Here is a 25,275-nt window from a genome sequence, read left to right as displayed (position 1 = left end):
GTATTGAGCTAATTGCTTTATGATATCCTTTGGTCTGGAAGTTTCTCCTAATGCCAACCTATTCTTCAAACCCAAATCTTTCCTGCCCTTTGAGCATAAAATCCACCGAGAGAAGGTGAAGAGCATGGCTGAGGCACAAGGAGTGTGTCAGTGAATAGAAAGGCTGCACTAGGGATGTTTGCCAGTGACAGCATGGAGATAAATGTGAAGAGAAAGGGAGATATTTTGAGAAGGAGAGATGAGCACAGCCACTGAAAAGCACCAAAATGAGCACACAAATAAGGCACAGGAGACATTCAAGAAGTGAAGAGATTTGCCAGAATAGAGAGAAAGAGGGCTTCTTCTCTGGCAGATCTCAAGCAAGATAGCTTGCCAAACAAACTGGAAGAGGAAGGAGGTGCAAAAAAAAAAAAAAAAAAGACACAGAGCAATGAGCAGCACTTCCTCTCTGTGTGAGATTTTTTTTTCTGTGTATTCAAGTTTTTCAAAAGCAGTCACACCACCCAGTTTCTGGAAGATGAGAAGAAATGCACGTACCTTCTCCTCAGACAGAGAAAAACCCACTTTTCAAACTCACATCCTCCACTGCTGCCCTGCACCCACCGTCCCTGCAGCGTGGGGGCAGAAACGCCAAATTTGGGTAATCACTGGCAGGCAGGAAAGGAAACACTGAAGCAAGGTGCTCCACCTCTCTATCCTCTCTCCAGGTACCAAAATCTCCCAGCACAAACCTCCTCATTCCTTCCAAGACCCTTGCTCAGCAGAGCTCGGAGACGTGTGTGGGAAAACACGGCGCTCCTCATTTTCCTGGCAGCGCTGCTCAGCCTGGCTGCTGATGAGCAGCAGGGGAAGAAGGTGCTGAGCTGGCCCAGCACCCTCCTTCAGGAGCCAGCACCCCTGCAGTGGCCACCCCTGTGACCCCCAGCCCCGCTGGGATGGACTGCTGGGGCACAGGAGGTGGTTGGAGGGCAGGGTACCGGCCTTCCCACGGGCACAGGGGCTGGGAATGTTTCCGTGCTGGAGGCCAAATTGATTTTTCTAGCACAGTTTCCACATTAATGCACAGCTCAGCAGAGTCCAGCATCACACCCAAAACATCTCGTGGCCACAACCCCAGGGAAGGAAGCCATGGGTCGTGCTGGCAGGGCCTGGGCTCCTACCCGGCAGGCGCCAGCGGGACGGGAGGTGGAGGAACACCAGGGAGAGCTGGAAAAGGCAGCTCCTGGCACACCCAGGGCAATCAAATACCTATTCAAACACAGCAGCACTTCATTCATATGCTGTCTTATGTTCTCCCATCTCGTGGTTGTGTAAATAAGCCATAGAGAGCATTAGCCATGGCATTCTTCATAACACAGCCCTAATTGCTAGAGGCTCCATTGAGCTCTGTAAACAGCATTTTGCACTGATTTTGAAAATTAGGAACTGAAGTTGCACTTATGATAATTGCCAACTCATTTTGCTCGGTGCTGGAAAACTCATTCCACCTTTGCTTTTCACTTTGTAGCTGCTGAAGCAGCTTTTCAAAGGTATCATCACTTACTGACACACACATTATTTCTCTGTTAACAGAACTCAGGGGGGTTTACAAAGCACTCAGTCAAACAATTTTTTGCCTCCCCAGACTTTTGCCCTGCCAGAATTTGCTTCTCTGCTTCATTTGCTACCTTTAAAAAATTGTATTCTTATACCACTAAGACACTTCTCACAAAAACTGGTATTTTTCCCCTGATCTTTTTTTCTTTTACAGGAGAAAAGTCTGTATCTGTCTTAGAGACAACCCTGTAGAAGATCTGACTGGAAAACATGGGTAAAAGCTGAAAGATTAAAAAAATCACAGAGTCATTTATGTTGGAAAAGCCTTTCAAGATCATCAAGTCCAGCCTTTAACCAAACACCATCACACCAATGAAAGCACAGCACTAAATGCCACATCCAGCGATTTCTTGAACACTTCAGGGTGACACCACCACCATCCTGGGAAACCCCTTCCATTGCTTGACAACCCTTTCAGTGAAGAAATTCCTCCCGAGAATGAAGATGCTGAGCAGGATTTAAATGTGAGGCTGCAACTTGACTTGGAATCACATGGTTACAACACACAGTTCAGTGCACACAGACACAGCTCCCATGTTTAGGAATACCAAAATCTCATTGCATTTGAGTGCAGGAATGGATAATGGTGAAGGAAACCTAATCCATGTTGTCCTGGATTGCCAAGAAAGTTTTATTCTCTTTGCTATCTGGATGGCAGTTGTCTTCTGTTCAGTGGGCAGTTTTCCTTATCTCTTCCACACCCACTCCTCCCTCTGGGGAGACATCTGCTGATAACAGGCTATTGAATGTCCCTGCATGGCTGATAAGAACTACAGCATCCCATTGGGAGATGTGAGCCCAGGGGGAGGAGCCAAGCATTCCTGCCTGGATAGAATCTGGAGATTCTGTAACACCAGCACAGCTTCTCCACTGGACTTCCCAGGGGAACAGCAACTGCCTCTTCTTCCACTGGATCTTCAGAGGAAGAATACACCCTTCTACAGGATCCCTGCTCCAACAGAACCACCCCTGACACTCCAGGAGGGCTGCAGCCACAATCCCAATGGGACTGCTACCAACACCCTGACCCACAGGGTGTCAGGGTGCGTTCTGACTCTGTCAGTGTTGTTTTGGTTTACTGCATTGTTTATTTTATTTTTATTTTCTTCCCTAGTAAAGAACTGTTATTTCCTACTCCCATATTTTTGCCTGAGAGCCCCTTAATTCAAATTTATAACAATTCAGAGGGAGGGGATTTACATTTTTCCATTTCCGGGGAGGCTCCTGCCTTCCCTAGCAGACTCCTGTCTTTCCAAACCATGACACATGTGGAGTTGAGGTATTTTTCTCCTAAGATGTCCATCTGCCCAGGGTCTGTTTTGGGCTGGTTTTCAGCCAAAGCTCAGTATTTTGATGCAAAACGTGTGCCATGGGGCATGCCTGGGCTGAGCCCACACTGCTTTTTCTCAGCAACATTATACCCCATCATCCTGTCACTGAAACCAATTTTTTATTTTTAAATCTCCCAGCCAGGTATCCAGTATCCTCACCCTTATCTGATGCCTATCAGCATCCCTGGCTGCCCAGGCACTTCTGCCTCCTCAAGCATAATTACAACCACTTTGCCACCTAAAACCAAACCTTTCTGGGTGCTCTCCTGAGGCTTCCAGGGTTGCACCAGCCTGGGAAGCATCAGGAGGTAAAAAGATGGGCAGAATGTTAAAGAGCAGCAGCCCTAAACCCTCTCCAACACATTCCCAGCTCCTGCTGTCTGCCCTCCCCATGGGGTGTGGGTGAGTACCCAGCCCTGCCCTGGGCTCTCCAACAGGGCTCAGGAGGAGTCCTGTTGGAGCTGCTGTGCTCCTGGAAGGTTCTCTCGGTCCAGGGGACTCGAGCAGCCCCTGTGCTGTGGCAGGGCTGGAATAATTTGCTCTCCTGTGCCAGCTCCTCCCTGCTCCTCCCTCCTGGTGCCCAACACAGGAGCTGGGAGAGCTGCTCTGTATGCAATGGATATGTCCCTAAATCACCATTTAATCTGGGACAGCAGAGATAACATTGGCATCTCAAAACAAAGTCCTGCACATAAATACCAAGTCGCAAGTCTGCCCCAAGCCTGCCAGCAGATCCTGAGCCCCTAGAATACATTTGCAGATCTTCACTACAAAGGTATTTAACTTTTAAGGAGGTGTTCAGCTACTGGAACCAGAGCAGATGCTCTTATCACATTGCACTGGGTACCCTGCCTAGTGCTACCAATCTTAAAAAGCCCTTCATACTCCCCTCTGCACCTCCTAAAAACCCCCAAAGATGTGGCAGCTGTGACTGGCTCCCAGCTGTTGTCATTGGATTTCATCACAGCCCAAATGAGGCTGTTCCTGGTGGCTCACTTACTCTCCAGTAGCCAATGTTCACTCCTACCTGAGGACCACTTTGGTTCCTAAATAGGTCATTTTTTGCACCTTGCTTGCAGGCAGGTGACCAAACCCTGTTTGCACCCACTGCCCACCTCTCCACCTCCTCCAGGTACCACAAAAATCCTTCAGGCTACTGCTGTGAAGGTCAGCCTGTGGGACAGCCCACTGGCAGTGATGTTTGGGGGAACAAAACAACCCCAAACCCCTAAATTTTATGTGTGTTAAAATTGAACAGATTAAAGCTCCAGCAGCATGCAGGACATGAGCTGCATGTTGCACTCAGCATAAGGCATTGACAGCTACAGCTGACTGACCTCTGCCACAAGAAAAAGGCCACTTTCCTCTAAGGACCGCTCAATTTCCCACTGATTTGGTGATGAGAAGTACAGAGGAGGAAAGGGGTGAAAACATCCTCTATGCCTGTTCATTTTCTCTGTGCCCACAAGGCTGAGCTAAATGATAGCCCAGCCATGTCACTGCACACATCTTAGGCTACTTCTTCTCTCAGTCTTCTCTTGTGGTGTCCCCTCCTGACTCTTTCAATGATTTTAAGTTTTTGCATGTACTTGGAGCCATCTCTCCCATGCCACGTTTCAGTGCTCCCATGGACTCAGGCAATGGCTGAGTTGTTTGGGTGTGACTCCTTCAAGAATCTCCAGCTCAGTGCATTAAAGGAGTCAGTGTTTTAGCCCCTTTGTTTAACCATTAGCCCATCCATTAACCCTTGCCTGGGATTTTGTTACTTTTAAATTGCTCTGTCCTACAGCTTGAAAATACCTTCTATGAGGAAAAAACAAGGTGGGATGTCATTTAAGAGCAGTGCTCCACCCTAATAGAAAGCAGAGTGTGCTGCCTTCTGGGAGAGCAGCCACTGCCTGTCAGGAGCTCGGGGCAGGCAGGACAGGAGAGAGGAAAAGGGCTCCAATGATAAATCCATCTTCACGTCCCCCAACTGCTGAGCATGCCCATAGCCCCACTGTGCCCCGGGCAGGGGCAGCAGCAATTGCATTTTAACCCTTTGACAAGGTCCTGGCAGCAGGAAGTGGCAGTAAAACACTGACACTGCTGCCCTAGGGAGGCTGGGAGCTGAGCCCTCCCTGCTGCTGCTGCCACGGTGAGGTGCCTCTTCCCATCCTCCAACCCTTCAGTGTTTCTATGGCTTCCCAAAATAAATATGGATAAAGGCACCTCACCCCTCACCTCTACAACTCATCCCTGCTTCCCTTATCCCACTGCAATGGGAGAGGCCAGCACTGCTCCTCCTGGGCACAGCAGCTGACAGGACAGCTCTTCCCTGCTGTGGTGACAGTTCCTGTGGGGCTCAGGATGGTCCTTGTGCTCCTGTCCAGACACAGAGCTGTGCTGCACGCCCTCCCCATGTCCTTGTCACCACAGGGGCTCTGCCCAGCAGCTGCTCTCCCCCTCCTCTGTTTTCAGCTTTGCATGGAGTTTCTGGCCCCAACAAGGAAATGTCGTGTTCCACCTCCCCCCAGTGTCCGGCTCTCCCCTCTTTTGGAGGAATGCCTTTGTTTTCCTGCAGTCAGGCTGCCCTGTGCCCTCCCCCTGCATTGCTGCCTTGCCAGCAGCCTCATCCCTGGCACCCTGTGCCCTCCTCCATGGGGCCCTCGGGCAGCAGCCCTGCACTGAGCTCACCTGGGGTTGAGCTTCAGCTTTGTTTTGTGCTTGAACTTGTGTGGGCACCACCTGCACCCCTCCTTCCTCCACTCAGCAGCAGCACAATGGGAACAGGCTGCACTGCTTTGCTTTGACCTGTCCCTGAGTAAATCCTCACATTCATCAGCCTTGTCCCCCTGCTCTCTCAGCTGGAGTGATTCCTCTGCCTGTTCCCACCCTGGGTAAAGCAGCCATGGGAGATCACAGAATCATTTTTAGACTCAATCATGACTTTGGAGCTCATCTAGTCCCATCATCCAGCCGTGGGCAGGGACACCTCCCATCAGACCAGGTTCCTCAAGACTTTTATCCATCCCGGCCTTGGACACTGCCAAGATGAGGCATTCACAGCTTCTCTGGGCAACCTGAGCCAGGGCTCCCTGCCCTCTTAGAGAAGAATTTCTCCCTAATATCTGAGCTAAATTCCCTCTCTTTCAATTTGTAATCATTCCCCCCATTTCCTGTCACTACAGTTTCTGGCAGAAAAGTTTCTCTCCAGTTTCTCTGTAGCCCCTTCAGACTCTGGAAGGCGCTCTGAGCTCCTCACACAACCTTCTCTTCTCCAGGATGAACAGCCCCAACCTCCCCAGCCTGTCTCCAGTCCTTGGCAACTTCATGGCCCTTCTCTGAACCTGCTCCAGCAGTTCCATGGCCTTCCTATGGACAAGTCCACCTCACATGGAGCTTTCCTACCACACTCATCTGCTGGCCCCATCACAGCTCTCTGCTCTAGTTCCACACAAAATGGTTCTGACCTAGCTAAGCTCAGGCTTAAACACCCTCCTCCCTCCTAACCCCTGCACTAAGCACCATGTTTGAAACCCTTCCCAGGATCAGGGAATCAAGGATGAGTACCCTCTTCCCTGTGGTCTTGGCTGAACCCCTGCATCTTCCTTCTCTTTATTAACCAATAAATGTATTTGTGGCCAGGAAATCACCAGCTGTGAAATCCCCAAGCCTTGCCCACCTTGGACCCAAGAATCAGCTCAACTTAGCCAAGCTGTGCTCATTTAAGCAAAGCATCATCACTTAAATGCTACTTGGCAAGTCCTTCTTCCACAGAGCAAGGCACAGATTCAGGGTACTTTGTCTTTAGGATCAACAAGTTCTCTGCCACACAAATTCAGGAAGCTTTGGGAGTTCCTGACAGTAGATACTTTTCACTTTCTAGTGATTTTTATGTAAATACTTCATATATAGATCTCAACATTACTACTTCTAAACTGTAACCACTGGTAGGACTTCTCCAAAAAAGGTAAACTGCTCCCAAGTTACACATCCAGAGGAAAGCTTTAAAATCAAATGCTGTTGAATATATTTATGGAAGGACTTAATTAAGCTCAGAAACACACATATTTATTTCTTCATCTAAGGATCCCTTTTTGTCAAGCTCTTCAAGGACAGTTCTCAGACCCACAGCTCAATAGCAAATGTTGCTCTTATTTTCTAACTCTTTCTTATCTGTAATTCAACTTTATACTATTTTTTAAAAACAGCTATTTTTATATCTGGTTTTATCCATCTCCTAACAGTATCATTTTTCTCTCAGCCTGTAATTTAATGAAAATTCTTGTAACAAATGCAAATGGTCTTTGGCCATTTTCATCTTAAACCTGCCTACTACTACCATCAGTAGCTACAAGCAAATCAGAATCACTTGCAGCAGGGCTCAGCTGTGGAGCTCAAGGGCCCCAAGACCAAGATTCCTTGGGAAGTTCAGCTTCAGACTCCAGCCTCCCCCCACCCTGCCCAACTCCTAATGCTTGGAAACACCCAGAGATTACAAATGCTTCACTTGGCATCTTGTGTTTCATAAGTGAAGAAGCAGAAAGTGCTTCTTAAGAAGTACAGCTGACGAAATATTAACTTGTGCTTTTTTAATAAGGTGAAACAAAAGCATTCTAAATCATAGCAGCTTATAGATTCAAACTGTCCATCACTTGGGAGCAGACTGGGATTAAGAAGTGTGGAAACTGCAAAATATTAAAGCCCTGCAGCAATTCCAATTCATGACAACCCTTCCCACAGCATGAGGAATGCTGCCTGATGCTCTACTGATTTGGTCTACTTGCTCATTGGCAAAATATGAATATTCTTCCTTGGTAATGCCATATCCTCTTTCCAAAGGGGAGGAAAGGTACAAAGCCCTCCTGATTAGCACACAGTAGCTCTTTCCCTAATTAGCAATGTTCTTTTACAGCACTGAGAAATGAGGACCTTTTGTTTACCATTAGTTGAGGTAAGTGTATCTTGCTTTTATTTGGGTTTAAGACTACTTTAAAGGAGTAGCTTTTCAGTTGCAGCATGGTTTGTCAGGATTACAATATTTACGACTGCATAAAATACATAAGTAAAAAAAAAATTATGATTTGTAGAGTTTGTTATCAAGAGCTGAGACTTACATCTTTACAGAACTGCAAATACTGGCTTCCTAACTGCTAGTTGATAATTTTGCTGGCAAGAACATTTCATTACGCTTTTCTTTAATCTCTACACCCTTCTGTCCAACTAGTGAGAACTAGCAAGAAAGTCAGCTCTACCTGTGGTTAAACTGTTGTAAGAGCATTAGATAACTGTGCTGATTCTTCATTAAAACACCCTTTGTTTGAAGCTACAACATAAGAGGCGATTCTTTTTGTTCAAAAGGAACTATCTGCATGCTCTGTGCCTGGAACACTTCACATTGATTACAAAAAATTTAACAATGCAACCACTAACATACCCCACTAATGAGAAATTATGAGAAAGTGTTCGATGCAGAACCTTCCGCATCAGTCAACTCTGATCGATAAGGAAGCTATCAATTTTGAAATTTAGATTTAATGCATTTTCAAGAAGCTAATGAGAAAGGAGCAACTTAAAATAAATACCATCATTAAAACTGCAAACTGTTACAATGATATATTATAAACTTGTCCTAAATAAACCTAGTGCTTCAAAAATTTACCAGTGAATTCGTATTACAAAATATGTGAAAATACAATAGAATACCACAAAACAACGTCCTTTTTTGGGGTCAACAATGACGCCAAGATGATTCAGTCTTAACTTTTAAAATTGTTAATAGAACATATTGTAATATATAAGTTGCAATTTGGTTGAAATCTAGAGAACATCCCCACCAAAACTCAATCTTCTTCATTCCTCCTCTAAAACTAGTGCCAAACTTCCTGTCAAAGTTGGTATTTTCTTGAAGAGCTTTAAAATTTAGCCATTACTTATTTTCTACTACTACATTTTGGCAGCAACTATTTATTGGTCTGTTATTGCAAAAAGTGCAATTTAACAATAAACCAGTCTGAAGGTCATTCTATGTCTTGAGGATACATACCATATATTTCTTTAAAAATAATCATACTTTTGTAAGCAATACTTTACAGTAGACACCTCAAATCTACCATAGATGTAAAACTTAAAACGAGAAAAATTTAGTCTCTAAATCTTTATACACATATTTATATTCGAGTTTCTATATATATTATATATATACACAAGCACAAGAGTATATATAAAATATATATAATCAGATTCAAAAAAGAACAAAAACTGGGCACTGTACATAAAATCTTTTTAAAACTCAAACAATAGAAAAACTTTAAACATTAAACAATTTTAATAAAAGTTTCTGTACAATGCTAAGCAGTTTTATTTACATATAGAAAATGTAATAGGAGTAGTGTTTGAAATTACAGAACTCCTTAAAATTTCAATGGCAGGTAATCTGGAAAAAATAACAGCATTCCATTCACAAATATTTTCAAGCAATAAATATGTATTTATAAATAGTGTAAATTTACATCAAGATTAGAAACAAAAATCACAAATCTGAAGTTTATTCCTTAGTCTATGTGCAACCCATTTATCTTTGTGACTTGGCTGTTAATTGTTTTAAATTTTATTTAGGAACCAAAAGTGTAACCGTCATGGTTTCAAAACAAGACAGAAAAACATAAAAGCAGTAAAAAATTTATATCACCTAACTCTTCACATTAAAAAAAAAAAAAAAAAAAGAAAAAGAAAAAAAAGTTGCCCAAAGAAAGACTTAAAATTTCTAACTACCTTACAAAGAAATGACCAGCTAAGCTAGTACTTTTTCCAAGGGAAATTCTGAAGGGGGAAAAATGGATGAAACCAACTCATCAGCCCAGAAACAGAGAAATACAAAAGAGGTGGTCTTCAAGTCAGTAGTCTGTATAATGTTGCCAGTTTTGTCAGATATATACAAAACATGGAATTATTTTTTTGAAGTACAGCTGGATGAGCTTTATTTGTTTTGAGTTCTGGAGTAGGAGGCAGTGCTCTCTCCTGTCCAGTTGGTTGACACTCCGCACTTGGAAGGTTGCATAGACACAGCTTTCAGCCAGCAGCCTTACGGGATAGCTACAAAAATCAGTGGTGCAGAACTGGGTCACTTCCTGAATATCAGAAAAGTTTTCATTTAATGTCCATGAAAAAATGTCAAGATGAGGAGGATGGCAATGGAGGAGCCTGAAAGAGAAAACATTAAATTACCTTTTCTACAAGGGTGCAAAACTCTGTGTTTAACTAAGACCTGCACAAACTGTAACCATGAGAGTTTAAAAGTCACACACACTATTCTTTTTACACTTCAGGACACTTTAGAGAGAACAGTGGCATTTTTTTTCACCTTACTCAAATACAACATGTATTTTATGAACACTCTGCATTCAGATTTTGCCTGTACTGCAGATGGAGTATTCTTTGGGGATGTCTGTGTTAATATGATGTGAGCAGCCACAAGTCCCACTGTGGCAGCAAAGAGCTCCATGTGGCCTCAGTATAGATATATCTTTATACTATCTAAAACAGGGATTCTCAACCTGTTTACCAATGGGAAGATGGTGCATTTGTGGCTCTCCAAAGTCTCTGTGGGTTTCATTTTCCCTCCTCCCCTCTACCTGAGCAGAAATGTACCCCCATGAGGTTAAGGTATCTGTGGAAGTGGTCTCAGATTCTCTGACATGGGGACCAAGTGCCTCAAGAATAAAGTGAGGTGTCTTGTTCCTGTTGCCTGCCAGGAGGTCCAGAAAATGACCTAACTGCTTCCCAGTACTGCACTTCGTGGCATTCCATCAAAGTACTGAGTCTCTGATGGCATTTCCTCTTCTTTTCCTCATCTGTGGAACCCCTTCAAAAAGCTCCTTACAGTCATTAAAGACACTTTAGATCATACCAGAGTACCCAGCTATGGAATTCTAACACTGGTTCATCCCTGTGTTTGTCCCTGGTGCTTTACCCCAGTCTCTCTCTGGCCTAATTCATCTTTGCCAGTTGAGATTATCTTCATCCTGTGATTTACAACAAACCTTAACTCTTCTCCTACATCTGACAGATGTCACTTCTGGGCTATGACTCTTCCCAACTGAGTGTGTATCCCCTTTGAAAGAAATGAATGGCACAGCAACTTCATAGAAGAACAATTATCAATGTCCTTAGCCTTAGGTTTTGGTGGGGGAAGGAGCTACTCACAGGTTGAGAACCCTTGTTCTAGGGACAGTATCATCACTGTTACCTATACAATGTATAAGCAAAGACAACCAAATACCCCTCCCTCCCTCTCACCTCCATACAGAAACATTCTTCCCCATTTCCACTCAACTGGATGAAGTAACTGAGAACAGGTGTTTATTTATGTGTTTTTCTATAACATATCATCACTTGAAATTGCAGCATTTCACAGACTATAATGACAGTGACCTTCTAAAAGCATGAACTGAAGTTTAACCAACCCAGGCTCTGTGGGACTAATGAAGAGAATTAAACTCAGAGGACACGGTCCCAACACTCTGGCCAGCCTCTACTGATGAACCTTGAGGCCTTAACTCAGAAGGTCACAACTTGGCATGCTACCAACACATGAAATAACTAAACACACATTTTCTGTAGCACCTGGAAATCAATCAAAAGGCACAGCCCTTACTGGGCTGTCATATTAAATCCAACATGAAATTCCCATAACACTTAGTCCAATGTTTGTCTCCTTTGACAGAAAGCCAAGGCTTATCAATACATCCAGCATCACTTTCACTGTGGTTACAAAAAAAGCCATCTTTGCCTGGAACAATGAGACCTGGGTGAAATGTTAGGACAGTTGTGCTGACGCAGTTCAAAGCAGGAGGCTGCCATATATAGCACAGAGCTATAATGGCAAGGAGGCTTTTTGCTTTAAATTGAAATGCAAAGGAGGCCCCAAGCCAAGAGACAGAACTGTTTGAGAGCATCCACTTGCTAAGCAGAAGGACAGTGCTGATTTGGGAGGGGATGGGTGGGGAAGGGGAAGGAAGGGTCTGAGTGCATAGGATGCTCTGCTGCTATACTGACTTCATACCACAACCAATGTATTAGAGATGCTCTTGAACCTGGTGCTAGTTTCTCCAAGCTTCACTGTCCTGATTCTTCCCATCTCCATCTGATCCAGTTATGGTCTTCAGGTGATCTCTATTGGATTTTTAAAGCCACAACTTTATGAATTGTAACATCATACTTTTCCTGAAAACTCAGTGGTTATGTTCTGCAGTAAGTTACTGTAGTATTTGACACAATTCTGACTCTTCAGGTTTTGGTCTGCAAATATCACACACAACCCAAACCTCCATTTGAATCAGAAAGTCCGTGGTACTCGTACAACGGAGCACCAAGACAGTCTACAACTGCTTTACAAATAATGTATTTATGCACCCACTTATTAATTTGACTTACTAATGTAAATTGATCATAGACTTGCATCAAGTCCTCCATTTTGTACTGTTCTAGCACCACAAAGTTTTCCAGGTTCGTGCTTATCTTTCGTGCACAGTCTTGGCAATGTACAACATAGGTCTTTCGAGAATTGCTCTCACTAGTGACAAAAAGCAGATCAAAGACTTCCACCTATTAGACAGGAAACAGAAAGCCAAGCGTTACAATTTCATTTTTAAAAAAGTTAAAACCATGAAAACAGCGTTTTCTTCAAGATTTACAAGCTTGCCCTGTGCATGCAAAAAGAAAAATTAGATTTGTTCAGGGAAAATCTATTCTCCTAAGGCTTGGGCAGAGAAGTGAAGCAGTGTAAAACCACTAATATTACACTTAGGATGTCTGCATGAACAGCACCATGGGAAAGCTTTGGGTCAATACTGACAAAACAGGATTCATTTGCTGAATAGTGAGGTGAGGATTTCAAAAAATTATACTTATTTTTTCTTTTTACTGTCTCCTAAAGAAGTTTGTTATTTATTTCCTTACTACTGAGCCACACGCTCATCCTGCCCAAGAGGCTCTGTCAGAGGATAACAAGAAACTGATTTCCAGGGGGTAGCAAAATGTTATTTTCTTTTAAGCGTCATGAAAATTATTATCCAATACTTTAAAGCAACTATTAACAGTAAGTAGAATGAAAAAATTCAGCAAAAATTTTTTTGCAGAAAAAAATTTTTTGCAGGAAAAAAGGACTTAAGTTCTCTTTCTTCTGGGTGTGTTGGTGATTTCTGAAATGAGGACCAATATACCTTTAAAATGAAGCTCAGCAGATCAAATTTTATGCAGGAAGGGATAACAACATTTTATAATAACTGAAAATTGAAAATCGACCCAGTGAAAAATAATGTTGTAGAAGTAGTGTGGGAGAGCCTTCAGCAAAATACAGCCCATGTCTAGAAAAACATCTGCATGAGCTCCTGGAAGGCACTACTGCATCATACAGATGTGCTTACAGCACAGAGCAGATGCTGCAGCTTAGAAGCAAACTTTAAACATCATCAACAACAAAAGACAAGGCAAAACTTAAATAAATATTATAAGAGTAGATGGCCCAACTCATTTTTACTGACCTCACAAATGCTACAGTAATGAGCTGGCTCATCCTTTGCTCTTCCATGCCAGACAATCTCCTTTCCTGCAGCAATCAGAGCTTCCCTCAGTGTCTGACACTGTTTGAGAGTTCTTAACAGGCAGTACCTGCAAGCAAAAGCAGTTGTGTGTTCAGTTCAACATTCAGCTGGATAGCAAAACTCAAGAAGGCTTCAGCTTCTTCCAAGACCAGGTACTTGGAACTTGCTCTTCCTCTGGGATTTCAGAAACAGCTGCCTAGAAAGAATCACTGGACTCATGGCTTAGGGAAAAGTCAGACCTTGTGCTTCTGGACCTCTTTCAGGACTGCCTCTTGCCCTGCAAACAGGCTATACCTTTCATTTTTGACTGAAATACATGAATGCTCTTTTAAGCACTACAGAACAATGTGTCTTCAAAAGCAATCCATGTATTTTATTTTGAACCATAACTTTGTCAGCAAAAAGTTAGCCTGAACTGCCAAGTTCAGCACAGCTGTTTACATTTTGTGTGACTATAGCCTGGTCCAAAGGACTCTTTTAACATCCTAAAACTCCTGTTGCTTTCTCAGCACTATTAAAACTTTATTATCCCAAGTTTTCTGAAACTCCAAGTTCTGCCAGGAATCACTTTACACACAATGGGAATAGAATCTATGAAGATGTATCTTCTCCCATGAAAATGGAAAAAGGACAGGTTGGTATTAGGAAAAAAAATTCAACAGAAAAAATAATTCTAGCATTTATTTTATGAATGGAGAGAGTAACTGTTCAAATGTCAAACTAAACCCCACAATTCCCTGTCATACCCCATGTAAAGGCAAAAAATACCTAAATAATGTTATGTCACAATTTTATACAGTTCTCTTCCTTACAAGAAAATGTAACTTGTTTTCTAGCATTTTATGAGCTACGTATGTTCTTTAAAAAAAGCTGCAAAATAGGCTGCTGAATTTCTAAATTATAATGTTATTTACAATAATTTTGGCTCTCAGCTACCCTATTTATTTAAGCTGCAGCCTTTGTAGCCTTCAATTTTCTCCTCCACAGGGTGGTTATGTTACATGCTCATTAGAAGCAGAAGGAAGATTGAAAAAAATTAAGGGGAAAAACAAACACTGGACAGAAAATGAAGTGCTCAAGACTTCTATCAAGCGTTTTCAACTTGAACCTTCTCCCATTAAACTCTGAAACATGTAATACATACATTCTCTATTTTAAAAAAACACCACATTTCTTTCATGTGTTTCCAAGTAGTTAAGAGAATCCCAGGATTCTGAAATACTCTCCTCTTGTTTTACATTCATACTGTTCATCTTCACTAAAAACAGTGGCTTCACTATGGCTTCACTAACACCCTCACTGTAAGGATAACACAAAACTGAAAGTGTGTTTCTCTGTTAAAAATTCAATTTTCATGTAACCAATTTCAAGAAAATTATGCAGCTCATTAAGCTGTAACTCCTTCAACACTTTTGAAGTTTGATGTGAATGTGAGTTATGATGTTAAGGCCAACCACAGGTGATAGATTAAGTATTAATTCATTTGGGTGTTGGGTTATTGTGCTCCTGACAAGCTCAGTAATTTTGGAAAAGCATTCACTTATGCAATACAGCCTGATTATTTAAAATAAATTTAAAAGCTAAAATTCTTCTCTTCTGCTGTGACCTGGAAAAGTCTTTGGGCATCCCAAAGAGCAACTGCAAGCACACCTGCACACCTGCCACCACTGTTCTCCACTCCTGACTTCTAAAGACTTTTCAAAGTCTTATTATGTTCAAAGTGTTTTCTATTGCTGCAGTTGTGAAAAAAAAACCTGCCCAGAATGAACCCATTTACAACACTGCTACAATGTTTGCCAAATTCACAGACAAAGCAGAAAACAATAGCTTGAAGGTGAACTCCCCCTCCTTGGATAAAATTCAGGTCCTAGTAATAAAAGTTGAAAATGTAAATGTTAACTATTTCAAGCATTTAAATATGAGAGAAAGGATACAAACTATCACTGTGAATATTCAGCACAGTTTCCTGAAGCTTGGGAAGCCTTAAAAAGCCAAAAAGGTTCCTAGCAAAAGTGACAGTGTGCAAGTTCAATGGGGTCAGCTTTTAGTACTGTAGGCCAGTTTTTATTCTGGTACAGTGAGAATTCAATTGGAAGAAAATCTAGACCATCCCCCTCTCAAAGTCTCTGCAGGTATGGCATAAAGATATGAGTAAATCATGTCCAGTCAAATTCAAATATTCAACAGAAGAGAATTAAAAATGGACATAATCCTGATTTATTCTAGAAGGGAAGTGATAAACCCATTTAAATACTTAGATATTCAGTAAAGCTTCTCAAAAGTGTGGGGACCACGCCAATGGCAATGCAGAACCAACCTCTTTGTACCTTCCAGCAATACATCTTCCCTGATGCTGAAAAGTATTTTACCTAACTTCATGATTTTGTGCAAAATAATTTCTCCCGTGTCATGTTCTTTCACATTTCTGAAGCTATTTCTGTAACAGAACTTTGTCTTTCAGTTACTTTGGAATTAATTTTTTAAGCTTTTATTACTATGTTCATTCTACCTCTAAAATTCTTCTCTTCCTCAGATGCATTTGTAAAAGTCCTTCTGGCTCCCATCTAAGAGGTCTGCAGTTAATTTTTCTTTTTGTGAGGACTGTCCTCCCTCAGCCAAGTTTTAAATAATTTTTTCTGCTGTGTTCCTGCTCACACTTCTACTGTTAAAATCAAATCTTTAAAAAACATCTCATGAGAAAGTTTCAGGTTTTGCTCTTTGACTTTTATCTTGCAAGACAGCACTGAACTGCACATTAACTAAAAATATAACGAGGCTTCAGATTTCTCCCAAAAGCAAAGTTTCCTTCCATTACTTTTTCTCTTCTTCTACTCCATTTCTTTTCATCACTAACCTGGTTCCCAATAGTTAAAACTATGCTCAAATTTTAGTTTATTGACTCTGCAGTGGTTCCTTTCACACAACTCACAAAGACATATTTGTATTTATCTTTCAAACTGAATTAGAAGCTACTTTTTTATCATTTTCCAAGAGTTTATCTTTTGTACTATGCTGATACCTAAGAAGTCCCAGAGACAGAAGTCAAAACTACCTTAGCACTTTATGTATCTTTGACATGCAATTTTTGACAGACCTGTGCTCAGCAAAAAGATTACAGGTGTGTCACTTGTTTTTATTTCCTGATGACAATGAAGCCAGCTAAGATGAAATTTAACCAGCTCCATCAAAAATGGTATTTTTTCCAGCATTTTTATACAGATGCATACACTCCCATATACATAACTCACAAATGTCTCTGTTTTGTACACAGAAAATCCAGGTGCCGTGGACAACAGCCACGATCCCAGATGGGTTTTCCTGCAGACAAGGAGCCCACAGGAAAATTATGCAACTGCTTTCCTCTCTTAAGGAAATTCATGAAGTTTTCTGCATTTCCAGTGTGTTTACAAAGCCAAGGTCAGACACAGGCTGTGGTGATACTGATTGCTAGGAACTGCTATTCCAGAACTACAGGAGTGACCACAACATAAAGTTATCTCAGGCTGCTGCTACTGGACATTACAGCCCAGAGATAATCATCCCCTCTTTTTCCTCTCTGCAGCCACAGCAGGAACTTTGAGTTTTGGCTGACAACTAACCTGGGTGGGGGAAGCTTAATCTGAGTAAATTGGAAATGGTTTCAGTAGATTGGAAAAAGCCAATGGACACGCACACCCAAAATTTCCATGTGCTCCTCAGCATCTCTGTTTATTTGCAACGTGCACTGAAGTTTGAGCCTCTTGCTGGAAAAAGCTGGGCTGCTGTCAGCCAGCAAGACAACAGCAAATTACCATTTTGTCCTCTGTGTTTCTCCATTTTTTTTAAGCGATTCTCTTGGAGAAGGATGCTGTGCTCAGTCACATTCTTCTCCTTTTAAACCCAAAACCATGGCAAATGCAAGATTACAAGTGGCTAAAATACCAAAATCATATTTTTTAAGAACATTCCAGAACTGCTTTGAGCCTTACACAATAGATGTCTGCTGGGCTTTGTATGTATTTTACATAAATAAAGAAAAAAGTGAAGCTTGTGGATTTGGTATTTTTAAATGGACTTTTTGGCTTTCTCCCTCCCACACTCTCCTGCATTTTCCCCTGTTTTTCATTTCTAACTACTCAGTTTCTCCTTTTTATGACAGCTGGCATTAGGAATATGAGCACTAATTGTTTAATTGAAGGGGCAGGAGTGCCAGGCCTTCAGTAAATACTTTATTTACCCTAAGTATCAGTTCCTAGATTTTAGGAAAGTATTCACACACAAATGCTACCCTATAATCAAGCTTTAGAGTGACTACAAACCTCCCTGTTGTCAACTTCCAACATTCTCAGTTCTTACAAATTTAACATTTCCTCAATGCCACCATTCTGCAACAGATGTTCAAGCCTAAATTAAATTTCTACTGTAAAAAGATGTCGCACTCAGATGTCACCAAAAAATCCCATTGGGGGAAAAAGACACTCTTTTTTTTTTTTGCCCTTTTTTTTCACAAATTAATTCACCCATTTGTTTAAAGCCCATTTCAAGGCAAATAATAAAAAGATACAATGCTTGTTGATCCAGTATGTTGGTAAGACTAAGAAGGGCTCAGAAGTGCTTTGGTAGAGACTCAGGCAAAGAAAAGGTGCTGCTACCAGAGGATTCTCATGATGAGTAATATGCTTTGGAATTCATTCCCCCACTTTAAGACAAACCTATGTTAGATGCTGAAATGTTCATTCAGTCCCCAACCTCAGTATGGTGCTGCAATATGATTTACATTTCTTGAAGTTGCACCCTTTGAAGAAAATCACTACAGATGCTTGAAGCCTGGAATATTCCTGCATTTCAGAATGTGCATATGAGAAATGTCACTAAACTCAACTTACATTTTACAGATCAATCAATTCATTGTTCAGAAGAGCAAAGGGAAGGAGGCTCTCAAGTTCCTACTTAAGATAAAGATCTAAAAGATTTATTCTGGATCTCCAAATGACAACATGAGAACACTAACTGCAGGTTCTAGAAGTGCAGAATTTAACTTTGCTGTAAAAATGACTATATATTCCAATTTTAATATTTGAGTTGATGATCTAATTTTCCTATTTCTGATGATACATACTAAACAGCTGCTGTGATCAAAGCCATTTAATTGCTGAATTAAGTCTATGGCACATTTAACTAAAAAAAAGTTACACGGATGATTCTGAAGCTATGCCACAATAACATCATATAAAACATAATAAAATTAGGGATAACTATAAGGGCTGTGTTTGAAAAACAGAATCTAAAGTAATTTTGGTTTGGTTACAGGGAAGAGAAAAGCCTTGCAAAGAACTATTTATAAATCAACCACTGGTTTATGCGTGAAGAGGAAAAGGGCACAGTAAATCTTCAAATCAACAAAAACTTACTTTATCATTTCGAAAAGCTTTGGATCTGAGACCTTGATATTCCGAGCCATATTCCATGAGAGGTGAACCATGGGCACTATGGACTTCACGCTCTGCAGCTTATTCCACTCGTACCGTTCCACTGCCAGCTTGTACTGACAGGCTGCAAACACACAGGCACAGCAGCAATCAGTCAGGGGAGGAACAATCACCAACCCTGATCACCCTGTTTATAATAGTAATTTATATCTCTAACAGCTAAACCTCATTCACAATGAGCCATTCATTCCAACTGCATTTCCATTCTTTGAAATGTCTTCAAGAGTGTATTTATGAGGCTGAAAGAACACACAATGCCACAGCAGCAACAAATACCTGTGCAGACAAGTTACTGGAGGGTGTTTGATTTCTTTGCTGAACATGGAGTAGGTATTTCAAAAATGGTGAATTAGTAAATTTTAAAATATTCCAGATTTAAAAAAAATCCAGGTTTGAAACGTCTGCATCTCACTCTATTCACAATTTATCATGATTCTACACTGCTATGGTATATAATCTCTACTTGAGAGAAGAAGTGAGTCAGACTTTTTCATTAAGCAGCCTACTCACGCCACCCTTCTTTTAAAAATGCCTTATAAAACTTACTGTGACTGAACATGAGAGGTCTCTCAGTCAATCACACAATCCTAGAGACACACTCTTTATTGCACCATATAAAGACACATTTTAAACTACTTAAGAAAACAGAAGTTTTTTTGAAGTACATTCTCTTCAAACACTTGACAGACTCTTGTTTTAGCAGCGGAATTTCCTTCCACACTCACAAATAAAAATCCTTCCAAGACCATGGATCAAAACTGAAGAATTCTAGAGCAGTAGGTCTGAGAAACCTAATGTTCCTTATGAAATAAATTTTACAACTGTTTGCATTTCCTGATGCTCTCACCAAAGAGCTATTAGGTACCCACTCTCCCACCAATATTAGAGGACTAGTCCTTAAATTCATATGTAATCCACAGTGCAGTTTGCTGGGTAGAACAAATCTGGGAGAAAAAGTTAAGAAATGGCCTAAGAAGACAGTACATAAATTTACATACACATTTTACTCCTACAAGCCCATTCCAAATATGAGTGCCAAGACTGCATTCTTGCTGCTTTCTCTTCCTCTCACAATGGAATTTGTTAAAGCTTCAACACGTCGTATTTTAAAAATACAACACACTGGGGTTTTTTCATCTAGTAAAGCATGGCAAATGAGTAAGAATTGGCAGGTTCTGTGCCATGAGCAATAAAATGTTACCTACACAGAGCTCAGCACAGGCACTGCTCACACATACCTGTGAGAGGGCCAACGTTCCACGCAATGTTGTTGCACCAGCCAATAGCCTGAACCCAGTGAACAGTGCCAGCATTTATCCACACCAAATCCCCTGGTCTTTGAATAAATCTATAAACTGGGACATTGGCTTCATACAAATCTTCCAAGTTTGGCCACCAAGATCCCATTAGGAAATTCATATTGTTCCTGAAACAAGAGGAAGGATAAAGTCTTCAGCATTTTCCAATGGATGTGTTAGTGGCAGACACTTCAATGCAACTACCTGTGAAAAATGACCTTCACCATGAATGTGTTCAGTGACCCACAAACAGCAGCCAAAAGGAAAGTGTCATCTGTAAAATTCCTGATCATAATTCCACATTTCACATCCTGCAATACATTAGAACACCTTCCCATCCACCTGCCCATGTGAAGTAATTTTATAGCTTCCAGTTAAGTTCTATTTTCCTTTAAGTTTCCCAGTATTTTATTGATACTGACGCAGACCAAACCTTGGTCAGATCCAGTGTGGCACTGGTGGCCAAAGCTGCTTTTTCCATCACTGCCTGACCTCCTGGACAGGGCACAGCAGCTCCCAAGGATGTTTTCTGTTCTGAACATGTACTCACACTGCCTGTGTGTGCATGTGCAGCTTGCCCACACAACAAGCAACATTTGAACTGTGATCCATGGGTCTGTGCTCAGCCAAGAAATGCTGACCCTCCTGAGCAGCATGGAAAAACACCTCCATATGGATTTCCTAACTATGAAATCTTCCCCTGTGGTTATGCAAAATCCACACTCCTCTGCCATCCTTATCTCAATATTACACTGCTTTTATACTGCATCATGAGAGATTATTTGCAATGCACAGTTTTCAAAGACAATCAAGTGCCTTTGTAGAGGCACTGTAGACATTTTGTGAGGTTACCAAGCTCTCAGTTTCTCTGTCAGCATCAGAAGAACAGTGACATGCAAGTAACAAGGCCTGTTGTGCCAGAGACATCACCATTCCATCAATGGAAATTACATTTTTGAGATGCCTTATCTTTTTAAGGGTGGATGAAATAAGAACAGCTGTCAGTAGGCAGGCAGAAAATACAGAGACACTGAGATGAATTCACAGAGCTCTGGAAAAGTTCTGAAGTCAAGAGCATAATCCAGTCTCAACTGGGTAAGAAGAACCTTCTCCCACAGAATCAACCTCAGAGGCTCCTGTTTGAGTACTGGCATGATTAGGGGACACAGCTGATGCTCCCTCTTTTTTTTTTGTGGGTCCATGTACAAACAAGTATTGTTCTGTTTGTTTTTAAAACCACTCTACACAAGGGACTCCTCTAATTGTCTTCTGTCTCATCATGGTAAAAAAAGATCTCTTGCTTTTTCCTCATTTTAACAAGAGTCAGTATATATATATAGACTTTCTATCTAAATTCACTCACTGTGCTATTGCCATTCATCTCCTCAGCCAGGTTAATAAGATTCTCTGTATACTGCAGAACAATAACACTCTTGTCTGGTCAAAAACACATTTTGCAGAGAAATCCTAATCTTAGAGCTGGCTGAGTAGTTCCCCAATGCTCAGGGTACCTCAGCTTTTCCAAGGAGTTACAAATATGAAAGTATAAGCAAAGCCTGCCATGGCAACTCCTGGGGTCTGAGCAATTAAGCTTGCACTCTAAATGCAACAAGGAAACATGCCAAAATACCAGGGACTCTCTATTTGCTTCTGGCAAGAGAATTCTGCTTTTGCTTTTGCCACAGGCAACCCAAATTTCTGTATATTGTACATATGTGGTATTTTGTATGAACTTTAGATTTTACATTTTGACCTACTTTTAAAAGTTTTCTGACTACATGGAAAACCCACAAAATAATGCCCCCTTGGAACATCTTCAGTAATTTCCCCCCTCAGGTCTGAGACAGGCACAAAAAATTTGACAAAAGAGAAAAACACCATGTCCAGCTTACTTTTCACAGAAGTCATTCATGACACCCCAATAGCTTTCAGGGACAACAAACCATTCACAGTCACCTGGACCAATATTTATATTTACTGAGCAAAAGTTGTTATTTTCTTGATGACCTGAAATTTAAGAGAAAAGTAAACACACTTTATGCAAGGCTTTTCTATCAAAACAATGCCAGGAAATGCAAAGACACTATTTCTAAAAAAACTTATACCACAGTTTAAGTATTTTTATATAATTTCCATAACACTTACATACACTATTTAGGTGCTTCACACAGTTAAGCTACCAGTGACATGAGAACTCTGCTTTTGCTAGTTTGTGGATAACAAAATTGGAACAACCAATCTTGGGGGTCTGACAAATAACAGCAGTTCCTCCCTCCTGTAGAAACAAATACTTCAAGAGCTCAGATTTTGTGTTTCACTCTATGTCCTGACAGTCGTGATCAGTGCAAAACTTTGTGACTTCAAGCACTGAACAGACAAGGAGTACAAAAATCTTTCTAAAAGAGATTTCAAAATTCATGCAGAAATGCCCAGTATTTTATCTTCTTTAGACAGCTGGAAAACTGATAAACTTCCATAATCCCTACTGGAACTTTCTGAAGATCTACTTTAAAAAAAAAAAAAAAAAAAAAAGACCCTGAAATTTACTCCAGATTCCTCAATTCCCAGTCCAGGTCCCCAACAAAGCACAATTCATCGTGGAGGGTTGAGTCCTATTCTCAGACAATAAAAATCTAAAAAACTGGAAGTGTCTGATTTCTAGGATTGCACCAGACCCTCTTGGGAAGCCTCTAGAAACTTCCAAGGTATGCAAAATAAAAGTACTGTCCATGTATATAAACCCAACTTTCTTTTCTCCTTAAACAATCCACTATTGCATGCAAGAGGTCAACAGGGCAATTCCCTAGCACTGCAGAAATCCAGGAATTTCCACCCTAAGTGCTTTGAACATGCAGAGTTCAGTTCAGTAAGAACTGCAAAAATCTTGAATAGGTGTATTTATCCCATTTAGGCATGCTCTAAGATACAGGAAATCTGCAGTGCAGTTAAATCCAACACTCCACAGGAGAACCTGGTATTTTCATGGGATTCTGATGATTATACTCACCTGGTGTCCTGCTGCCTGGAACCTTCATGTAGAGCTGCACTGTGTTCATGCCCAGGATGGTATGACCAACATGGCTTAGAAGATTTCCTGCTGATACCACACGTACAAAAGCAGGAAGTTTTGTCAGTTCATGGAGTTGCAACTTCCACCTGCAGCAAAATAGCAAATTGACAAACTGTGAATCCCTGAAACTCTTAAAAGAGTCTGGGAAACAAACATTTCCAAAAAATTGCTAGCACAGGTACCTGTGTTACTCTTTCAATTTTAAAATAATTCCAAAGACAATCACAAATCTGACAGGCTAGTTGAGGGGAAACAATAATTTTGTAGCCAAAGCTGAAACTACAGATCAGAAGATCTGGCATCTATCCAGGATCCGACAAGGACTGTTTCAAGTATCAAAATCCAAGTCCCTTTGAGCCTCAGGTTAGCTTTGCTTAGCTTCATTTGAAGTCTCTCTCCCAATGGCATGTTCAGAGTAATAGTTTATTATCAACTAGTTTGCATCTGCAGATGGAATCTCCTTTACAGAGAAATGGCATCAAGATCTAAACTTCTATAGCAACCTCTAATCACATCCCCAGATGCACACACTGATCTTCCAGTGACTCTGCCACAAAAGATGTCATCATTTTAAGTGTCCTTACTCCCCAAACACCATAAACTTTTCTTCTTTTTTTGTAACTGAAGTAGACCAGAATTTTTGTACAGCAGCTGGTGGGACTGACAGCCTAGACATGCTGGATCTCTGATGGAAGTATGGATAAACCAGAGATTGAACCAAATAATTATTACTGGACAGTAAAAAACATTCTTTCAGAGTATTTCTAATATTTTCTAAGCTACCTTCATCTACCCACAGAAGGATATATAGTTTAAAAAATACTCAATTTTGGTTTTGAGGCTCTTGAGAGGTATCATGGCTTACCCACAGGTAAGTATTGGTCTGGTCTTTCCTATGTATTTTGAAGACTGTTACTGGATAAAGCAGCAAGAGTTATGTAAAGGTGAAAACAGATGACAGTATGAATGAAAGGAAAAAACCCATGAATAACAAAAATTCAGACAAAAAAGAAAAAAACCCTTTAATCTTACAATTTCTATGCAAAAAACTAAAAATTTGATGTTGTCAGAAGTAATAAAATAGAAAGCAAACAATTTAAAGCCTCACAATGAAACAAAGGGAATGGACTAGAAGGAGGCCTAGAAAAAATGGTTTCTGATGGATGTTTCAAGTCATTTCTGGAAAAACAAAAATCCTGGGAAGAGAAGTTTGAAAATATTTTTTAGTGTGAGAAGGACTTGTAACAACAGTTTGAAGAGCAAAGGTAACCATTTCATGTGGAAACTGGAATTTATCAACAGACTGACTGATGTCTGAGAATATTCCACTGGATTTCCAGAAGGATTATCATCATGTAGAATCCCACTGTGAGCAGGAGAAACTGTAATCAACTTACTTCTTGTCATCTGACAGGTCAATGTTGGTCCCAAACTTGATTGTTTTAAAAGGTCCTCTTCTCCTCCTCCCAGAGCTGCAAATGTAACAAATGTATCAGGCAAATGTGAAAAGGGAATGATGTAAATAGCACACAGAACCAACTACAGAATGAATAGTTGTAACACACTTACTTATCAGAAGATGTGGATTCATTATCTGAGTGGTCCTTGTGGTGACTCTTCTTCTCATTTTCCTCCTATAAAATGCAATTTGGAAATGTTTTCACATATACATACACACACAAAAGAACATATAAAATATACAGGTATAAAGTGATAACACAGAGGTGTACATAAGTACATTTATTTCAAAATACTGACACAATCTTTGAAATATCCATGTCTAAGATTTTACATCAACATTTATTCATTGGGAAGAAAATAAAATAAGTCAGTCAAATGCATTGAGATCAATTTCTTCATGGCTGCAGATTCCATGACACTCAGGCCAGGACAACAGAAAATGGCTACACTGTAAATATTTCTGCT

The 25,275-nt window shown here is 40.8% G+C and overlaps 1 protein-coding gene across 9 annotated transcripts in view; it reads right to left on the bottom strand.

The window, feature by feature from the left end:
- Window positions 1–7,858: 7,858 nt before the first annotated feature.
- Window positions 7,859–25,275, bottom strand: part of KDM6A (lysine demethylase 6A) — a 151,432-nt gene continuing 134,015 nt past the window's right edge. For 3 of the 9 annotated variants that reach the window (XM_059840018.1, XM_059840014.1, XM_059840019.1), the window contains 9 exons: window positions 24,919–24,983; window positions 24,747–24,821; window positions 23,287–23,435; window positions 22,172–22,286; window positions 20,220–20,407; window positions 18,904–19,045; window positions 13,454–13,580; window positions 12,345–12,515; window positions 7,859–10,112 (listed from right to left, as the gene is read on the bottom strand). In XM_059840018.1, coding sequence (XP_059696001.1) covers window positions 10,083–10,112; window positions 12,345–12,515; window positions 13,454–13,580; window positions 18,904–19,045; window positions 20,220–20,407; window positions 22,172–22,286; window positions 23,287–23,435; window positions 24,747–24,821; window positions 24,919–24,983 — 1,062 coding nt within the window. In that variant the 3' untranslated portion in view covers window positions 7,859–10,082. Of the gene's footprint in view, window positions 10,113–11,973; window positions 12,516–13,453; window positions 13,581–18,903; window positions 19,046–20,219; window positions 20,408–22,171; window positions 22,287–23,286; window positions 23,436–24,746; window positions 24,822–24,918; window positions 24,984–25,275 lie in introns of those variants that run through there. The other 6 variants (XM_059840012.1, XM_059840016.1, XM_059840015.1 and 3 more) reach the window with 4 other exon arrangements.

This window comes from Haemorhous mexicanus, chromosome 2, assembly GCF_027477595.1.
Source record: "Haemorhous mexicanus isolate bHaeMex1 chromosome 2, bHaeMex1.pri, whole genome shotgun sequence".
NCBI lineage: Eukaryota > Metazoa > Chordata > Aves > Passeriformes > Fringillidae > Haemorhous > Haemorhous mexicanus.
This window is presented reverse-complemented; position numbering and strand designations above follow the sequence as displayed.